The sequence below is a fragment of the Xiphophorus maculatus genome, chromosome 5 (assembly GCF_002775205.1).
Source record: "Xiphophorus maculatus strain JP 163 A chromosome 5, X_maculatus-5.0-male, whole genome shotgun sequence".
Taxonomy (NCBI): domain Eukaryota; kingdom Metazoa; phylum Chordata; class Actinopteri; order Cyprinodontiformes; family Poeciliidae; genus Xiphophorus; species Xiphophorus maculatus.
In genome coordinates, this window is record NC_036447.1 from 10,917,796 (window position 1) to 10,937,102 (window position 19,307).

At 38.8% G+C, this 19,307-nt stretch overlaps 3 protein-coding genes across 3 annotated transcripts; 1 reads left to right on the forward strand and 2 right to left on the reverse strand.

Annotated features, from left to right (window-relative positions):
• Positions 1-1,815: 1,815 nt before the first annotated feature.
• Positions 1,816-12,173, reverse strand: utp6 (UTP6, small subunit processome component). Its single transcript, XM_005809069.3, has 19 exons — positions 11,949-12,173; positions 9,320-9,404; positions 9,194-9,235; positions 9,018-9,110; positions 7,496-7,543; positions 7,342-7,405; positions 7,129-7,247; positions 6,953-7,030; positions 6,443-6,524; positions 6,226-6,307; positions 5,922-6,100; positions 5,707-5,786; positions 5,515-5,592; positions 4,715-4,894; positions 3,412-3,492; positions 3,141-3,250; positions 2,948-3,014; positions 2,715-2,787; positions 1,816-2,448 (listed from the first exon to the last, which is right to left on the reverse strand). Exons 1-19 carry the CDS (start codon positions 12,038-12,040, stop codon positions 2,294-2,296), a joined length of 1,788 nt encoding a protein of 595 aa, XP_005809126.1. The 5' UTR covers positions 12,041-12,173; the 3' UTR covers positions 1,816-2,293.
• A 197-nt stretch (positions 12,174-12,370) lies between these two features.
• rhbdd2 (rhomboid domain containing 2) lies at positions 12,371-14,605 on the forward strand. The gene is made up of 2 exons (XM_005809086.3): positions 12,371-12,633; positions 12,809-14,605. The coding sequence occupies exon 2, from the start codon at positions 12,839-12,841 to the stop codon at positions 13,808-13,810; it is 972 nt and encodes a 323-aa protein (XP_005809143.1). The 5' UTR covers positions 12,371-12,633; positions 12,809-12,838; the 3' UTR covers positions 13,811-14,605.
• Positions 14,606-14,890: 285 nt separating this feature from the next.
• Positions 14,891-17,515, reverse strand: ociad1 (OCIA domain containing 1). The gene is made up of 8 exons (XM_005809070.3): positions 17,272-17,515; positions 16,703-16,790; positions 16,555-16,608; positions 16,417-16,464; positions 16,097-16,226; positions 15,809-15,981; positions 15,191-15,355; positions 14,891-15,072 (listed from the first exon to the last, which is right to left on the reverse strand). The coding sequence occupies exons 1-8, from the start codon at positions 17,320-17,322 to the stop codon at positions 15,035-15,037; spliced, it is 747 nt and encodes a 248-aa protein (XP_005809127.1). The 5' UTR covers positions 17,323-17,515; the 3' UTR covers positions 14,891-15,034.
• Positions 17,516-19,307: the final 1,792 nt, after the last annotated feature.

Genomic DNA, 19,307 nt, shown 5'->3' on the forward strand with positions numbered 1-19,307 from the left:
AAAATAAAAGCATTTACATTGTTGACTAACATACATCCAACACATATTTCTCAGGTAACATAAGGAAACTCTCCAGCATCCAAAGGAAATGTCACTCAACTTCTTCACTTTCTTTTAAAGACAGCTGTTGTTGTTCACGCAATGTTCCTGTCAACAAAAAGTCCAGTCAGCATCATGGGAAATATATCCTTTAAGAGTATAGAAGTCTTCTACAGACAAATTTAGTTTATAGCGGCATTTAGTAACTTAAATAACAATGATAAAAATGTTATTATTCTTAAATATAGCTCTAAAAACAAATGCAGGTTTAAGATTTTTTTCTTCATTTTTCCATGGAATAACTATTGAATTTCCACAACAAAATGACACTTTAAAAGTGTTAGTGACAGATTTTTTTTCTTGCCATTATGTTGGAAACGTAATTTTTTTTTAACCTTTTTACATAATTTTTCACAAATAACACCCCACAGTAGCAAACACATCTATCCTCTTTTGGAAATGTATTTATTTTAAAATTGGCAATCTCTATGAAAGATATTTATCAGAATTTACAGTTTGTCTTTTTTTTTCCCAAAGGTCAGGTAACATTTGCGTCTCTTAGCATTTTATTTAGCTGGACTGAGGAGAAAAATTACGTTTTGGACTGTAAAGGTTTTAATCCCCTGACTTAAACCCAGAGATATGTTTTTGTTTAACCCAATTTTTAAATTTACTCTGTTGTGGTCAGGAACATGTTGCTCCATTAGAGTTTAAGAGACTTTACTGTTAGTGTGCTTCACATTAACATTTTCACATCCAACCACAAACATCCCTGGATTTTAACAGGAGTTTATGTGATAGACCAGCACAATGTAGTGAAAATTGTGAAGTGGATGGAAGGAAGTAAAGGGTTCTACGTTTTTCACTAAGATCTTCATTGTCCTCCATCATTGCCTTGTATTTTACAGTATTTCATCCACTTCTCATGTCCCAGCTGAAGAACAGCAGCCCACAGCATGACGCTGCTATGACCCAGTCGTACCATTATGATAATGTGTAGTTCAGTGTTTCACGTGGCCCAGGTCTTTTTTTATGTCTCACACTTTCTACTTTTTAAGTTTTTGTAACATTCTAGACATTTGAGTGTAAGGGCATTTTGCTACTTTGGTTACATCTGGAATAATTTGGGTCAGCTGTATTTCAAAATGTAAAGTTTTCCAGACTGCCACTTGGTGTCTGGTTGTTTTGTTACCTGAGCCGAAGCTTCTTGTGACTCCCATGACCATAACCCTAATGAAGAATTACGATACCTGCTCATTTCGGTCACTAATGGAGGCTGTTAGTTGTACTGGGTTTTCTTTACTTGTAGTAAAAGGGGCATTGATGTTCATTTTGAAAACCTACTTCCACTTTATAATTGTGCTCTACTTTGTGATGGTGATGGCTTAAAATGTTTTGAAATTTTAAACCAAGTACTTTTACAAGCTGTTCTACATTAGCCGAATGCATTTTCTACTTGCTTGATATGTTGCATAGAATATGAAGATCTATTTTATGTGCTTTTTTTCCCCATAAACATTGTATACCTCATAACCAAGACTTTAGGTACCACTGCGGTAAAAATAAGCCACTATTTTTAAGTGTCCTTAAAAGCTGTAATTAAATATAGAGGTTTATTGCCATTTTAATGTTTCATATAGGTTGGTTTGTACTTTAAACAGTTTCAGATTATTTTTTTACATTAAGGTTGCAACTACTATGAGAATATTTATAGTGAAGGCAAACACTGGATCTATGTGCTGGTATTTTAGCGGGATCAGAAAACACAGCCAGATCAAACATTTTTTTTAATAGAACAGCCGTAAAAGTTGGTATTGTGAAAAAAAAAAAAGTAGAATTCACAGAACCAAATGAATTGTTGGCTTCTTTAACTGGAACATGACTAGAACCCTAAAGAAGAATCAACAAGCTCCTTCATGCTGCACAATTTTCCCATAGTAAAATTTAAAAAGCATATAATTAATTTACACTTTTGTGTAACTCTGGTCACAGAAGGCACTGAACTCGAATTACATCTAACAACCACTTAAATATAAAAAAAATATATAGCAGTGTTGAAAATGACACAAAATTTCAGGAGATTGCTTGGGGTAAAAATCTTGATTTATTTTAGCTAAAGGCCAATTGGCTTCAACCTGGTTCATGCACCTATCACTATTCTTTTGCAAAATTACAATGTTTAAGGTAATTATTAGCGTAACACCACGTGCAGATGTGGTCGTTTGGCATTTTAGGCTGCATCTTTCAGTTCCCCTCACAAGTGTCCGGTCTGAAGCAGAGTGTATTTGGAGGTGAATCTCTCCATGCTCTCCCCCTCCAGGAACTTCATGGCTCTCCAGTGGATCTTTGCGCAGTTTTCTGGCCGGCCAAGCGCTCCCATCTCCTCCTGGATGTACTGCAGCCACAGGTCTTTGGGAAAAAAAAAAAAAAAGAGAGAATGTTGCATTTTAAACATAACAGCACTGTTTGAAAAGTTTATGACCTTGTGTCAAATGTAATGCCCTTTGGTCCTTAAATCAAGCCTTGGTGTTAGCCAATTCTGCTCAAATGTTTTTATTGAAATTCTCTAGTTTTTGCAGAGAGAGTCGTTACTCATCTGTCTCTGTTTAACGTGAAGCTATAAATAAAAGTTTTTAACCAACAGTTCTTCTGCTGGTTTTTCAACCTGGACTCACCATCATCTGCAGAGCCAAACTCCTGCAATGCTCTCTCATAATAATCTCTCAGATTGTTAATCTTCGGAGTTTCCTGCAGAACAAATAAAATTATTCACACACTTAAAATCAGAGCTGGCCCGAGGCATCAGTAAACCGCTTCTTTCCTTTCAGTTCTTCCTCTTCTTTATACAAATTATAAACCAGCACATTACACAAAATTATTAGTGGAAAGTAACAGTGGTCATACATACTTGTTCCTTCTCGATTTGAATCATGCTGGTGAAAAACCTCTTAGACAACGGACGATTTTCTTGTAAACTATGGAAGAAAGGGAAAACTTGTGCAATCTTCAATTTGTCTTTAAAACATGAAAGATGTTTAAGGATTATTCTCCACTCCTTTTTCCTTCCCTCTAAGTTTTTATTTGTTTGAGGGGCACACTACCTTGTAAAGGTCTTTCTGGCTTTCTTATATCCTCCAACTGAGTAAGACCATTCGAGATAGAGCTCTTTCATCTCCATGGCGATAGCCGTGACAGTGGACAGCAAACCTCTCTGAGAGCAAAGAGATGAAATGTCTGAAAATACTGCAAAATGTCAATGTAATCTAATTCACAAAGGAGTGCTTTTGTGTCCAATTGTTGAAAGCAAAAAAACGTTTCAACATGCTGCTCTTTCAGGCTTGCCACTTTGCTGAAGGGGAGGATTGGTGCTACCTTAAAGATTGCTTCCGTCTCCTCAGCACTCTGGTTGGCCATGCTCCACTGAAGCTGCAGCTGCCATAGTGATAGACTCTCCTGAACAAAAGAACTGAATATTACCACCACAAGCTTACATAAAATGCAGAACAACTTTCATTACTCTACAATTATGACATGAGTCCATTTTAGAGCAATTCATAAAAAATTATTAACATAACATAATTAACATAATTATTAACATAATTTTTCAGTGGGGAAAAAGTGGAGAAACCCTTATGTGATTTAAGATGTCGAGAATGATTTAATGAATTAATTTCACTGTACTTTAAATATACTAGAATAGGAAATGTTAAATAAATATAATACAACAATCCAAATTCATCTTTAAGTTCAGGAAGACCAGAATAAAAAGACATTATACCACTATCCTGAACACACTTCTTTTAACCCGGGGTGTGTTTTACAATTTATGCAGGACTTTATACACTATATCCCAATGAAAACTTGATGGCTAATACATGACAATAATAAGTCATGTATGCTACACATCTGGAAAGAAGATGTGGAAGTTGTTGGTGTGACCAAGCAGTCCCAGATTAAATAAGACTCATTTTTACACATTTAGTTGCTAAGTACATCGATTGCATCGAGATCTGAAGCAAAATAAATCATTTATAATCTTAAAAATATGAAATCAACATTTATGTAATCTCTAATAAACTCAAATTTTTACTTCTACATTTTAAAAACTGTGCATTTATATAATAAGGGTAAGTAGAGTATTATTCATTGCAACAGAAACACCGGAGTACTCTACATACCAAACCCAAACCCTGTAGGTTCACACATGTGCTCCACACTTTAGCAAACAGAGAGGAAAGACTTGCATAATGAGCGATTTGTAATCCTCCTCTAGTAGCTACTTTACAGAGCTAGAGTTGGGAAACCCCACCACAACAAGCCGCTGTTCTGCAGACAGCCATCAAGGTGTTTGAGTTTAAAGTATGTGTGTGAGGAGAAATGCACCAATAATTGATCGTGTTGCATTTATGCTCGACAGCTAATGTTCAGCCGGTCCTCAGTTTGTCTCACATACAGGCAGAGGGTGCAGTGAACGGTATGGAGCGGAGACTAATTGGGCCAAGGAGATGACCCACTTCTGGTAATGTGCCAGTGGGTAACAAGTGTGACTCTGTTCTCCAGAGCGCAATTAAATTGGTTATTGTAACAGCTTGTGTGTGCCTCGGAAATGATCAAACTAGATGAGAATAAGAAATAAAGACTAATTATTTGGATGTATGTGTGACTGTGTGTATACCTTGGGATTAACATGTGTGAGAGCGTCGTGGAACAGCTTGGCCATGTCTCCACACCCCAGCTGCATTAACGTTTGCAGACAGAGACTCCAGACGGACACAGATTGGTTGTAGCGCTGCGTGGCCGACAAGGCAAGGGTGGCTGCAGCTTCGGCATCCCCAGACGACAGCAGGATCTCCAGCTGGTCACACGGAGAGCATCAGGTTTGATTCTAAACATCTTTTCAGGGCATTTCTTCTACTTTTTTAACAGAATCTCTACCCATAAAAAACACTGAGGTCGTTATCTGCTCCTAGCAACACTTGCACTGTTATTGCTTTCAATGCATTATCACATTATAAACTGTAAAGCTCTACTCTCAACGATTTTAGTTTTAAAATCAAAACTAGGTCTAAAATCCTCCTTCAAATAGGACTTGTAAATAAGCTAGTTTTAATTTGACAAAAGGTAAAAGTTTTCTTTAACAAAAACTTTAGCCGGTCTACATGAAAGCTAAAAAAGAAGTTACAATGTTAAAACACTGGGGGTAACAAAGATATGTTGGTTGAGAAGTTATTTGGAAAGACAAGTTATCGAACGCTTTGTGCAGAGTTCCCCATGGCTCCGTTCTTGACCCACTGTTATTTCTTTGGTACATCTATGAACCTGGCAAGCTTTTCAAATTATTGCTCTAAAGCCTTTTAACACAGGCGTTAAGACTGACCTACATTAAAATGGTTTGCTTTAAGAGCATAATTTGTGAACTGTGAAGCCAGCAGTATACATATCAGCATCAATGAATGAACATTCAGGGGGTCTTACCCAGTTTTTGTAAAAATTCTCCTTCAGCAGTGAGGAGTCATGGGCACGTTGTAAAACTTCCAACAGCCTCTCTTGCCTCTGTGACACAAACATAAACATGTGAAGCAATTTACTCCTCCACCTCTTAAATATTTTACCCCCTGAAACTTCACAGTACATAAGAACTAAAAGTACAATTTGTTATTTCCCTACTTTTTCCTTGAGCTCCTGGACGTTGGTCTTCCTCTTTAGTCTTTCCAAGCAGAAAACAACATAGCGAGTCCACATCGGCTCTGAAAGCAAAAAAAAGCAGCAATTTCTTATCCAGACATGTAAGTGGGGGTAATGGTATCAACATAGAGTGTACGTATAATGTTAGAAAATCCAACCATGATTTTATTGATAACATAATTTGTCAGTGCTCTAACCACTGTTGAGGCTCTTGAGGCCTTCTTCATAGACCTGGCAGCAGCGCTCCTCTCTGCGGTTAATGTCCGAGGCCCGGCCTTTGGCGGTGTAGAGCTCCTCATCCACCCCTGGGGCCTCCAACTCCCTCTTAGCCATGAAATCCCACGTCAAGCTGTCCTCTGTGTAGTTGGCCTGCAAGCTGCAAATAGAGGAAGCAGGAAAGGTGCTGCCTGAACATGGAGTGCTGCTGGAGTTCAATAATTCAATCTCGGACAGATGGTAAAGAAAAAAATAAGCACATCTAAAGTTATGTTTTCTTCTTACTCTTGCAGGATGGAGTCTTGGAGTTCTTTGGTAAAATCAAAGATGGCTGCTATGTTCAGGAGTGAGATTACAAATTCTGCTTCTGTGGGGCACAATGCCAACAACAAATAAATCCTTGTTCATATTCAAGTCTGTGTAATAAAAGCTAATAAAAACTAACTAAAACTACTAATTAGATATTTAACACGTTTTTACAGAAGAGTAAAATAAATCATACCTTTGATTTTTGCCGTAGCATCTTTGTACACAACATCTGCCAGTTTTCCACTAAGGATCTCTGGAGAAAACTCATATTCACCCTGGAAGGTATCAACAGAAAATCCTGACACAGCATGTCAGGTCACAGGCTCTACTGAGCCTGGCAACATTTCTCCAACCTAACAAGTTTTAACAGTCACAACAAGACAAATGTCACTGTCACTTTTTGGGGTTTTATGTAATAGAGCAACTCAAACAAATGATTAATACAGCTGGTTAACAAAGAAGAATTGACATAACCTGCAGCTGTAATTACAGTGAAAGGCTGTCCTACACAAATAGTACTTTGCCATTAAATATACTGACATGGCACAATTTTCAGCAATTTTATTTATTGTTTTGCTTTTCACTTCCAATCATGAGCTATTTATGCCGACCTATCGAACAAGTCCCAATAAACATGTTACATGTAGGTGTAACATGACAGAAACTGAAAAGCCGAGATTCTTTAGCAAGATAAAGCCCTCACCAACTCCATTTCGGCTTTCTCCAGCTCTTCCTTCTGCTTCCTCAGTTTCTCACAGTGCAGCAGCTCCATACGGAAATACTGATGCACACAAGGATGGAGAATTCAGAAGAACATGACAGAAATTGCACTCATTCTTGCATTCACACACTTGGGTCTTTTCCATTTCCCCGCTTTACCTCCTGGTAGACCTTCTTGTTGTCTGGGTGGAAACGCAGCGCTCGCAGGAACAAGTGTCGGGCACTCTCAGAGGAATTTCGGTCCTCAAGCTCACTCTTGGCAGCCATGATCCACAATGCTAGCGTAAAAAGCTTAAGTTTAGTTCTTCTGAATTCATATCATGGACCATCAAGCAATATTGGGACTCTCCATTGATGCTGTGTTTTCTTTACCTGGTTTGTCAGGGTGGATAGCTAACATAGACGAGAACACCTTGCTGATCTGACCTTTGGTTTCCTGATGAGAGAAGCCCAACAGAAGTTAATAGCAGTATCAACAGGCATAGACTGTGCGAGTATGAAAAGAGATTCAGAGAGCTCTACATACCCATTTCTTGCAGAAAGCAACATGTGAAAGCCACAGCTGCACATCATCCTGTTCATAAAAAGACATCAGAATATTGATGAAATGATACACAAAACAAAAATGTTATAGGAGTTTGAGTGAAGGCTATTTTGATTCCTTTCTGACCCGTTCACTTTTTTGTTAGTTGCTCTGACCTGAAACACTTTTTAAATGCTCCATTTTCAATACTTGTTACACACAGGAAGATCATTAGTGGTGCACCGCCTCCAAACTCAATATTCCATCTAAATAGGGATCCACTTTCTGTAAGTGTCTGTCCAATGCAAAGATGAGAAAGGATTGCGCCGTGGGACTAGCCATTAGCTTCCATCTCCAACACAAACCAATCTGGTTTTATTTTAAATGAAGACACCAAAAGAATCGCCTTAAAAATCCTCAACTAACCACTCAACAGAAATTTTCCCTGCAATTTAAGAAATATAAGCCCCCAATGCTAAACCTAAAAAAAAAGCCTTCATTATCACTTAGCAGCAAAATTGCGTTGTAAGAAAAATGCTACTAAGAATGTAGCATCTAAAAGAAAAGTTACAATGAAGAAAGTACAAAGATTGTGCAGAGAATGCCAGGACAGTCTCCTACTAGCTGTTGCCACAGCAGCATAGATTGGTCGACATCAGCAGCTGATGTTGGAGGTAGTGAGGCAAAGCCTTTTTTTACAAAGGCCTTTTTGTCAAGCAGAGCAGCAAAAAGCTGATTCTGTCCAAGAACAATATCAAGGAAAAAGAAAATCTGCAGGAGGAAGCACAAGGATGAATAGCAGAAGATTTGTTATAATTATTTTATTTGATGAATCCGACTGTGAGAAACATATCACATTTTGTTCAGACAAGAAAATGTGAGAGCAACAACAAATCCTTTGTCTTTCCTACAGTGAAGCATGCTGATACAATCTATGAGTGGGGGTAGTCAGAATGCTGCAATGAGGAAGAAAAAGTTGTACCAAGACGTCAAATAAGATCAACTTGTAAAACTCCAGGCACAAGTTGTCGATAATCAGAGTATTGTAAAACATTTCTCAGAGTCTAACTCTATCGAGAAATGGGAGTCAGCCCTCCAAAAACAGGCAAATAAACAAACTGGGATCATCTCCAGGCAATAGGAGAAGACTGGGTCACCATCTGTTATTGTTCGGGTTGAAATCTTGGAATTTAGTGGTAACCACAGAAATTAGGATCAACACAGTAAAAATTAACTCTTCACATAATGTTATACTTAATAAAATCTGTAAAATCTTAAACCCTATTGCCCTGAATGCCTAATGTCGGACGCCTTCAGAAGAGGGCTCGCAATTAGGCAAGAGTCTTAAAGAGACAGGAGCTAAAATGTTTCCCTACTCATATATGTATGAGGAACTGGGTTGTTGCTAAAAGCAGACATAATAAATAAACACTTTTTAAAATGGTGATTCATGTAAAACATTTCTAGCGGAGTAAAATACAAAACATAATTTAGCAGTAAGAAGAGTTGTGTGAATAGTACCAACCTTCCACTTCTTTGTTGCTCTTCTGAAGATGCTACTTATTCTGTGGATGATGGGGAATTCAATCTCCTCTCGTTTGAAATGATAGTGTATATGCTGAAAAAGAATACAAAAGGTAAAAAAAAGACTTTTTCCCATTTTTGATCAGGTGTTTTGTAGTATCACCAGCAGCTACATACCGCTCTTCTTTTCTTGATCAACTCTAAGACATTGATTTCATACTGCAACAACAAAAAGACACGAATAAGATGTCTAATCTTTAAAAACGTATATATAGAACCCAGGTCATAAAGACCAGCTTCTACCTGAATGTATGCAATGAAGTCGTCCTTGTTCACGATCAGCCTGTGGAGCTTGTATTCAAGAGCTGTAGCCTTTTTGATTATAGATCTAAATCAATCACATGTAAAAACAACAAATCAGTTTTGCACAATGCACAATTTCATGCAGGCTTCAGAACTCTTCTTATCAGAACTGGTATTTGAATTGGTTGCTTTCCTGACATACACTCTGGCTTTTAACCATAGTTGGGGCCTGCCATGCAAAGCAATGGCAGGAACCTATTGCTATTGTCGGAGAAAGTGTTTCTTTATTCTTTATTTTTCTTCCGTAACCGTTAATGCGGCTCATACCGCTTGGTGCACACCTACAAATGAGGTATCAAAACCTGCAGAAAATTCACGCCATTCCAGCTATTACTTCTGGTGGGATTTGGGCTTAACGTGGCGACATAATTCGCAAAAAACTACGAAAAAAACCCCATTATAAGTCAATGGGAAAAATCCTAGAAATACCCTATTTTTGAGGATTTTCTGTGTCGTCACAAATTCACCTAGAAATGCCATTCAAATTTCATTTTGTAGATACGTCTGTGATCTCTTCGAAAGTGAAGACGGCTCGTCGATACCAGTTACGGTTTGTCCACAATTTGCCTCTAAGCGACCCAAAGTTTCTCATTTTTCCTAAAGTTAGAGTGCGTCTCTGGCTGCTTAGAGTGAGAGATGAAGACAACTTTTTCAGCCCAAATCATTTTTGAAATCGCCATCACGGCCACAAATATCGCACGATTAGTATCAAAATCGGTCCTGACATTGATACGCCTGTCTGCTCCGGTAAAATGTTTTCGAAATTTATCTAGACCGTACGGTTTTCTGTCACGGTGCTTCAGAGCAAAGTCATGCGACAGGATTTTCTGAGGCTGTCTGAGGCTCTCTCCCATGTATTTGAATAGAATTTCAGATCTGGGCACAACATTTCTTTCTCTCATCGCTGTAAATGCTCTGAGTGAGGTACAGATATGAATCTCGGGACTATCGCAGAAGACACATAGGCCTCTCATACGCTCGAAACGCTTTTCGAATATGTATTACGGTTCCCGAACAAGAAGGATTTGTTTCCAATGCTTTTTTTCAGTAAACCGTGTTGGCTCAAACACACAATTGTGTGTTTGAGCATGTATGACTCACAGCTCACACCTGCTGAGACCATTATTTACCATGGCAACGGAACTCAAGAGGCTATTGGCTGCTGATTTGGACTACAAATACGCATCGCTGTAGTTCTATCTATCCTCAGTTGAAACAGATCAGGACTGAGAACTGGCCTTTAGAACTACCCGCTGCTATGGGCTGTATATAACTGATTTAACTCAGTAACTGTTACACATGGGATTATTTTGGAACTTTAAAATTAAGCATACTGAAAATTTCAAAATAAAAGCCTTGAATATTTTACATGACGTAATTGCTCTTTTTGGCCGTATATGACTTTTTCATCCAAAGCAATGTTACACATGGGATTAGTTCGGAACTTTAAAATGGAGCATAATAATAATTTCAAAATAAAAGCCTTGAATATTTTTACATCAGGTAATTGCTGTTTTTGGCTTTATGTGACTTTTTCATCCAAAGCACTGTTACACATGGGATTAGTTTGGAACTTTAAAATTAAGCATACTGAAAATTTCAAAATAAAAGCCTTGAATATTTTTACATCAGGTAATTGCTGTTTTTGGCTTTATGTGACTTTTTCATCCAAAGCACTGTTACACATGGGATTAGTTTGGAACTTTAAAATTAAGCATACTGAAAATTTCAAAATAAAAGCCTTGAATATTTTACATGACGTAATTGCTTTTTTTGGCCGTATATGACTTTTTCATCCAAAGCACTGTTACACATGGGATTAGTTCGGAACTTTAAAATGGAGCATACTGAAAATTTCAAAATAAAAGCCTTGAATATTTTTACATCAGCTACTTGTGTTTTGAGCATTATATAACTATTTTAACCCAAGGACTATTACGCATGGGATTAGTTTGGCCCTTTGAAATGAAGTTTAACAAAACTTCCAAAATAAAAGCCTTGACAACATTTTAAATCGTACTGAATGGTGCACGTCCGCCTCGCTTAACGTTCTTGTGGTTCTCCGCGTGCCACTGATTACGTTGCGGCGTTCTTTAGCGTCGACGCCAATTTGTGGCGTGACGACGCCGGGCCCAAGCCCGACGGGCGCGCCTTGGCAGGCCCCGGCTAAATTTCTTCAGAAATTTTGTTTTTCTAGTTCATAAATTTACAATCGAGTTAGGGCAATGTATAAAGCTTGTTTTTGACCCGTCTATGTAATTAATTTTATCCTTTATATTTATTTTCTATTTTGTGGTCAAAGACTGTGCTGTTTGACCACAAAAATAGGAAATGACATGTACATATTAATATTAATAGTGAGAAAAGGAGTAAAAAAAGATTATTAGATTATTATTTTTTTTTCTTTTTATGATTAAAAGCTGTTTCATTCATGTCCGGGAAGAACATCACTAAATATCCACACAGGACTGTATTTTACTGAAATCATCTTGATTCAGATTCATTCAAAGATGAGCTCAACTGAACAGTTTCCCAACAACCAGAAAAACATTTAAGCCTCATTCCGTACTTGACTTCTTTCTTGGTGAATAGTCCCACTCTCTCCAGCTGCTCCAGCTCAGGAATCCTGTCCTCGATCCGCTGCTGAACGACCTCCGCCATGTTTTCACCGGGACCGGGACGGAAGCCTCACACCGCTGATATCAAACTAAACTAAGACGAGAAACTTTATCCTAACTAGTCTGAAGTCGATCACACTGGAATCTCCACATACACATGGGTGGAAGTTGTGATCAGAGGCTTTTCCGGTTACATCCGCAAATAGGTCCGACTGGGAATGTGAATCAGTGAAGCAGAGAGTTCCGCTGTCACCAACGAACTAACTGGCTAACTTGCTTACTAACTAAATAGAAAAACGGACAGATTATTTTTTATATATATATACATAAAATCCAGAAATAGACAGAATATTTAGCATAAATAAAAAATATAAGAAATTATTTCTGCAGGTTTGTTTATTTTTTACAATTTTACAAAAGGTAAAATTGATCTTTGCTTCCTATAAATTTTCTTTTTTATCGGTATCTTTGTTTTGGATATTACCAGCATTCTGTCTCAATGGAGGCTGAAGATGAAGGACTCATCGCAAGATTTTATTGTGAAAGTTACTAAGGAAAGCTATCTTACCTCCTGATTTTGAACTAGCCATTCAGGTTTGTTGGGTTTCCAGAGAGGATCGACTGAGCAAGAAGAAGGTAAAATACATTTTCAACAGAGTAATAATGATGACTGTAAACTGATTATTAACCCACCAGACGCTTTTAAGTCAAAAGGAAACCCGATAATGTAAAAATTACACTTCCTGTTCCGGAAGTGTGAAGACAGAGAAGTCATCTAACTCTGCTAAGCTTCTGCTTTTCTCTTATCCAGCGGGCTTCCTGCGCTGTTTTTTTTTCCGGGATGCAAACTAAACACTTTAATGAGCTTTTCAGAGTGATGAAAGATGTCGCTCCTGTTGTCACCAGTGGAGCTCTCGTAGTGGCCCTTTTCTCCTGCGTTTTGTTTGGCATCCGAACCTACCTCAGCCTGCCTGAGGAGAGCCTCAGCATCGGAGCAACAGTTTTCCAAAGCGGCCACATCCACCGCCTCTTTCTGTTCCCCTTTCACCACCGAAGCCTCCCTCAGCTCCTGCTGAGCATCACTGCTCTGCTGTTTCTGACTGGCAGTGTGGAGAAAGGCTTCGGCACGGTTCGCTTCCTGTTCATCTTCCTCCTGCTCGCCTCCACTACTGGTGTGATTTACAGTTTCTTGGATCTTCTGCAGGATGCCAGCCAGCACACAGAGGGTCTGCTCCCAGTGGTCTTGGCCTGTGTGGCTCTGACCACCTTACACACTAAGATGACCAAAGGTTTCCTCTGTGGGGTTAGTTTTCCTGCAGTTGCCCTCCCCTGGGTGCTCCTCATCATCTGCACAGCCCTCATCCCTCGCAGTGTGCTTCTCTGCAATGTTATTGCCATACTGATCGGCTGGGTGCATGGCAAAGGCTGGCTGTCTCCTGTGGACATGTCTGAGTCCAGGGCTGCAGTTCTGGAGAAGACTCTGCTGTTTAAGTTGCTGAGGAGCATCAGCGGTGTCATGTTCATCCCTGCGTCCTCGCAGGAGAGGAGGAAGACCCTGCTTCCACAAATAAATCCCACTCCTGGATCGTACCCGGTTCAAGCTTATGCACTGCTGCCCAGCACTACCACCACTCACACCCCAGCTACAATCTATGAGGGCTGGCCACACTCAGCCAGCTTGACACCACCTCAACATCCTCATGGACACATTTCATCAAACAGCGTTGGACACAATCATGGACATTTCTCAGATCAAATTGTGGGACATAGTTGTAACCATGGCCACAGTCATAGTCATGGACCTATGAAGTAGTTGTGTTTTTTTTTTTATTTGATTGCTTAACGAGTCCTCTCACTTCTTTGTGTTTCATTCTTAGATGTTACAGCATCCAAAGTGAAGGACTTGGTAAATGCGGTTATAATTTTAATATTTTATACCTTTTTTAAATGTGGCATTTCTTTGTAAAACATTTTTTGTTTTTGTTTTGTTTTAGAACTTTTTATACTTCCAGTAATAAATGTATATTTCAAAAGGCCTCTAGTTGTAAATGTGATCAGATATCTAATTAAAAGTATCAGGCTGTAATTACAGCAACAGGGCAGTTAAATTTATCAAGGTTTTAAAATGTCATGGTTTCAAAACCACTAAAATTATCCATGAAAATAAAATAAAATCTTTTTAGGGAAATACAAGAGAAAGTGTCAGTGACCAGACTTATGGGTGGGCAATATGGAATTTCATCATGATATTTTGTGATACTACTGTGAAAATAATGATTAAAAAAACTACATTTTTAGGTCACTATACCGCAGTGACTGCATGGCGCAGCATAGCAGCACAAACACATACTTTTCTTTGACATAGGCTTCTTTAGAATTCCACTTAAAGAAGTGAGATGCACATAGTAGCTCCATTTACCTATATGTTTGAAATTACTGATACTTATTGACACTCTTGTGGAAAAAAACTGAAAAAATTGTGAAATCAACATGTACTGTAGATCAGTTTTTTAACAAAATTAAAACTTGTGAAAAATACATTTTATTAGCACTGTATTAAAAGTATAGCTGGTAAGCTGCTGTTTTCAAACAGCTGAAAATCATTCGCAATGAAGTACCTACTTCTATTATTGTGGGACAAGTTTTTGCCTTTTACAATGCCTTCCAAAAGGAAAAAAACCTCCCAGAATTGTGAACTGTTCCTTGGTCTTCCTGATGCTGTTTATTCAGTGATGTTTTCCAACAAACTTCTAAAACAGAACTGTTTGAGCTCCCCAAAAAAAACTTTAAAGGAAAGATTATTTGTCCTGTTTATCTAACGATGCATCTATTTTATATAATGTGATATTGTTTAATAAAATGAACTCAAATAAAAGCATCAAATTGGAATAAGTCATCGGCCAGTTTGGTTTAATTCACACTGTCAATGTCACATTGATCACAAACTGAATCAAAAACAGGAAGAACTGGGAGCCCTACATCACACTGTTATCAATGATGTCAGAGCACAAGCACATCATCTGACCAATGGAAGGACTCATTCTTCCCATGTATCTCCGTAGATGTTCTTCTTCCCTGAAACGTGAAAATGATAAGGTTTTGTCTTTTCCATCCAAACTATGCATGTCTATCTCTTTATTTTTCCCTCCGTTACTGTACTTTCTACTACAATTTTCTAATCGTAGCCGCTCACCCTGTTTCTTGCTTCTCTCTGGGTCCTTCTCTGTGGGCGCTTTGAGCATGGCGTCAGCCTTCTGAGTGAGCGTCACCTCGTAGTTCTCCCGGTTTTTGAGCCTCAGGTTCTCATAGAGGATTGATTTCTTCTGAGGTTCTCGGTCTTCCTCCAAATACGACTGTACTGAGGCGAACAGAGACAAAGAGATTTACATCATATAAATCAAAATTGAATTATGACTGATTGACAACTTTACTAATTGTGTAAAGTGATAATAGCTGTGCACCACATGCAGAAATTTTAGTGGTTGCTGTTAGGTGTTTGTCGTTTACTGGTATTGGATAGAACAAGATTTTAAAAAGTTACTGCTTAAAGAAAAAGAAAAAATTATTTTAATATAAATAAAGATAGAGTTGTATTTAAAACGTAATCAATTACAAATCTAATGATGGCACTTGACTTATTGTAATGTTTTGATTGTTGATTCTATGTTGCATGACTTTGTGTTTTTATTTGAAATACCTTGCTGCTGAAATGTGCTATACAAATAAAATTTGATTGATTGAAGACGACTTGAGAAAGTGCCAAATTGTTCACCTCTTGTCTGAGGTGAACAGTGGCTCTTCTAATATGTACCTGGAGCACTGAAGTCATCTGCTCTGTCCATCTGACCAGGAGGGTCAGAGCTGAATCCGTATCCATGATCCTTGGTCTGGCTGGACGCTGCTCCGGGAGCATCTGGAGGCTGGAACATGGAGTCAAACGACGGGCTGTTTGGGTCACTGAGCTCTGACTGAGGACCACCGGGGCTGTGAGGAGAAGCAAACAAACAAAAGCGGCTACTGAGGCTGTCGCTAGCAAAAATTGAGACAAAAACAGTCAGAGAATTTAAGGAGGCCGTCGCCTGCTGTGTGTCCGACTCACAAATGCGGCGGCATCCCTGCCCTCTGCCTAAGGATTTCTCCCAGAGGAGAGTTCTCCAGCTTCTTTAACTTTTCCTGGCACGTTTTCATGTATGACAATTTCCCAGCCATGTAGCCACAAAAGCCAGCAACTGGAAGATGAAGCATACGCAGAGGCTTATTTGTACGGAAACAAAAAAACATGTTTGTTTTTTTTGGAAAACACTGAAAACTTTCAGTACTTTCTACTTTCAACAGTCAGACAATTCAACATTCTCCCCCCCCGATAATTTCAGCCAACATGTGAAGGTTATCACTCAGACATAAGAAGCGTTAACTTACAGGCCACTTTAGGTAAAGATCCGAACCTCGGAGACGGAGACAGAGTTCCTACAAACGTTTACAGATCCATGTAACGTTTAGGTTCAACTGACGTGACATTGACATATGAATGTGATTTCACGGTGGGATGCAAATTACCTCTGGCAACCAGGGCTTGAGTGAATGCTATGCTGACCACAGAGAAGGGCACAGCTGTGAAAGAAAGGACAATATTATTGTAAAAGTTCATGTGGGCAAAAAGCAGCTGAAGACCTTGAAAAGATTTTGATTTCTTATTTAAACTTACATCTGTATAAGAAGCTCTCACGGTTGCACTCTTTCAATACTCTCTTCTCCTCCTCTGTGGGGATGTAGTCTACACCCAGTGGCGCCTGCTGATGGTTGCATGAATGTTAAATTAGAGGCATTCAACCCTAGCCAATTTGTGTGGTGAAAAAGTAGCAACACAAATCAACCAAAACAAACCATGCACACTGCAAAACATTGTGGAAACATGTATTTTACCCCCAAAGTGAGGATTGAGATTCTGGTCAGTTTTGATGCAAAGACAGATGAAACTATATGCAGGGGCATCCTGATAGGCAGCTTCTTCATGTTCTTCTTCAGGGTCAATTTAATTTCTACAATAAACTTAATCTTCTCAGGACACTTTCAACGAGGAGAATTCCCCACGTTGGATAATATGATATTAAATGAGCCCGTTCTGTTAAACTGCTCCAGATATTATCAGCACACTGCTGCAGCCTCAGACTGATGAGATTAAAAACAGCGTGGAGAGAGGGCTGTTTGTGTCCAAAGTCAACGCAAGCTAAAGTTAGCCATCAGGCTAACTGCTTAGATAAAGTGTGCGTTTACCTGCGTTGTGCGCTGCTGCTCCTCTGTAAACCCTGGATGGCTAGAAGACATGTTGACGGAACGGGAAGCACTTCTTGGCTCTTCAAAGCATGTGTTTTAACAAAGTAGAAACCACACAACAGCCAGACTTCTTTAGTGTTTGGTACAATGTCATTGCGCCTGCAACGCTCATATAACCCGGAAGTAGAAACAAAACTTGGCTTTATCTAATCGGTTCAACTAGGAAAAGGGTCACTATGTTCCTTCATAATGAAAAATAATTCAGATACATGGACAAAATAACAATGAAATTTCCGATGCATCTTATTAAACAAGTTTCCAGTTGTATCTTATTTTGAAAGTTAAACATACATCGTCAGTTAGCGCCCTCTGATGGTTGTGAACACACTGCAACTACATTTCAAAACTACTTAGGAAAAAGTCAAAACTGCCGTGGGTTGAGATTTGGGAGGTTTGGAGTCAAACCAACTCTGAACCATTTTTAGCTTTGTGGCAGGGTGAGTCATCCCAATCAAAGAGGCTACAACCATCAGGGGATACAATTTACACAAAACGACGCAAAAACTAAAATTATTCTACAGTTTTATGTCCCATATCTATAGATATTGAACATAAGGGTTCACACCAAAAGGCATGGAGTGTGATTGCTTTCCTACAAGGTGTAATAGCAGTACTTGGGCCCTAGATGATGCTCTTGGACTTGCAAAGTAACACTAATGACTACACTTGGGCTGTTTTCTGTATAGACTTGCATAAAAAAAAGCTCTTTAAACTTTTCAGATTTTACAAGACATAACAAAAAATGAAAAAGTAGGGTAACCAAATTAGAGAAGTTGATTTAAATTTGAATTATGCTGTGTGAGGCAATATATATTTTACATATCATCTTCTCTGTCCAGTTGTGTCTGACAGACAGGTTCATCATTGCTCTCTGTTAGACTAGTCCCAGGGGGGTATCTGGGATAATGTGTGTTGACATTAGTCTCACTGGGTCACCGAGGGGTCAGCTGGGAAAACCATTCTGTCAGTTGCGTATACTGGTAAGATTGTGCTTTGTGAGATATGCTGGGACATAACTGTGTAGAAAAGGGGAATTTATTCTAGTTTTTATCCCTCATTTATAGCTTAAATTGATGTACTAATAAAAATCAAATTCAGTCGATTTCAGTCTCAAAATGAGAAACATCCCTCAAAAGATTTGCAAACCAATGCTTCACTCCAGCTCCTCTTTATGTTGGCCCATCTTATAAAATGTCATTAAAGTGAATATCATTTGTGGTAATAACACGATGAAATGTGGAGAAATAAAAAGAAGCATTTTTAGCATGGTGCACCAAACAAATAAGGAACTCAAAGTATATTAGAACAGAGAGGTGTATATTCACGAGGTGTGGTGAAACTAAAACAGCAATAGAAGGGGATTGTAGCCTGTCACTCACAACTATCGAAACATCCATGGAAAGACCAGTACATTAGCTTGACCTGAACTGACTTTAAGCTTCCATCAACTGGTTTGTAGGTCAACTGATGTCTGAAGTATTGACCAGTGGGTATGTATTGTTAAAAAAAAAAAAATTATAGATTTTCACTCCAAAAATAGAACACTGACACGACCACAAACTCAAGTTGTACTATTTTGATTCAGGGCACATCCTGTACCCCTCCCACAACCCAGCTATTCCCATGAGGTTGTGGATAAACCTTTGGGACCCAATCCTCTCCCGCAGTTAATCAAAGGGTCCACCAGCATTTTAATGCTGTACATGACAGAAAGGAATATTCATGGATGAGAAAAAAAAAGGGGTTTCTCAGAAAAGGTCTGCGGAACGTCACTTCTTCACACAGGACAAAAGAAGAACCAGTTATAGATTCTGGGTGTAAAATCTGCAAAGCATTTCGGGTGAGCTGAAGTTTACCAGCAGCAGGTGTAGAGGTGCAGGAAGACCACATCAGCTCCAGGCTTATGGCCGGGTACAATGTGAGCAGTGGATTGCGACAGAGCAGGAAGAGATGTTACACCAGTGACAGGTAAGGTT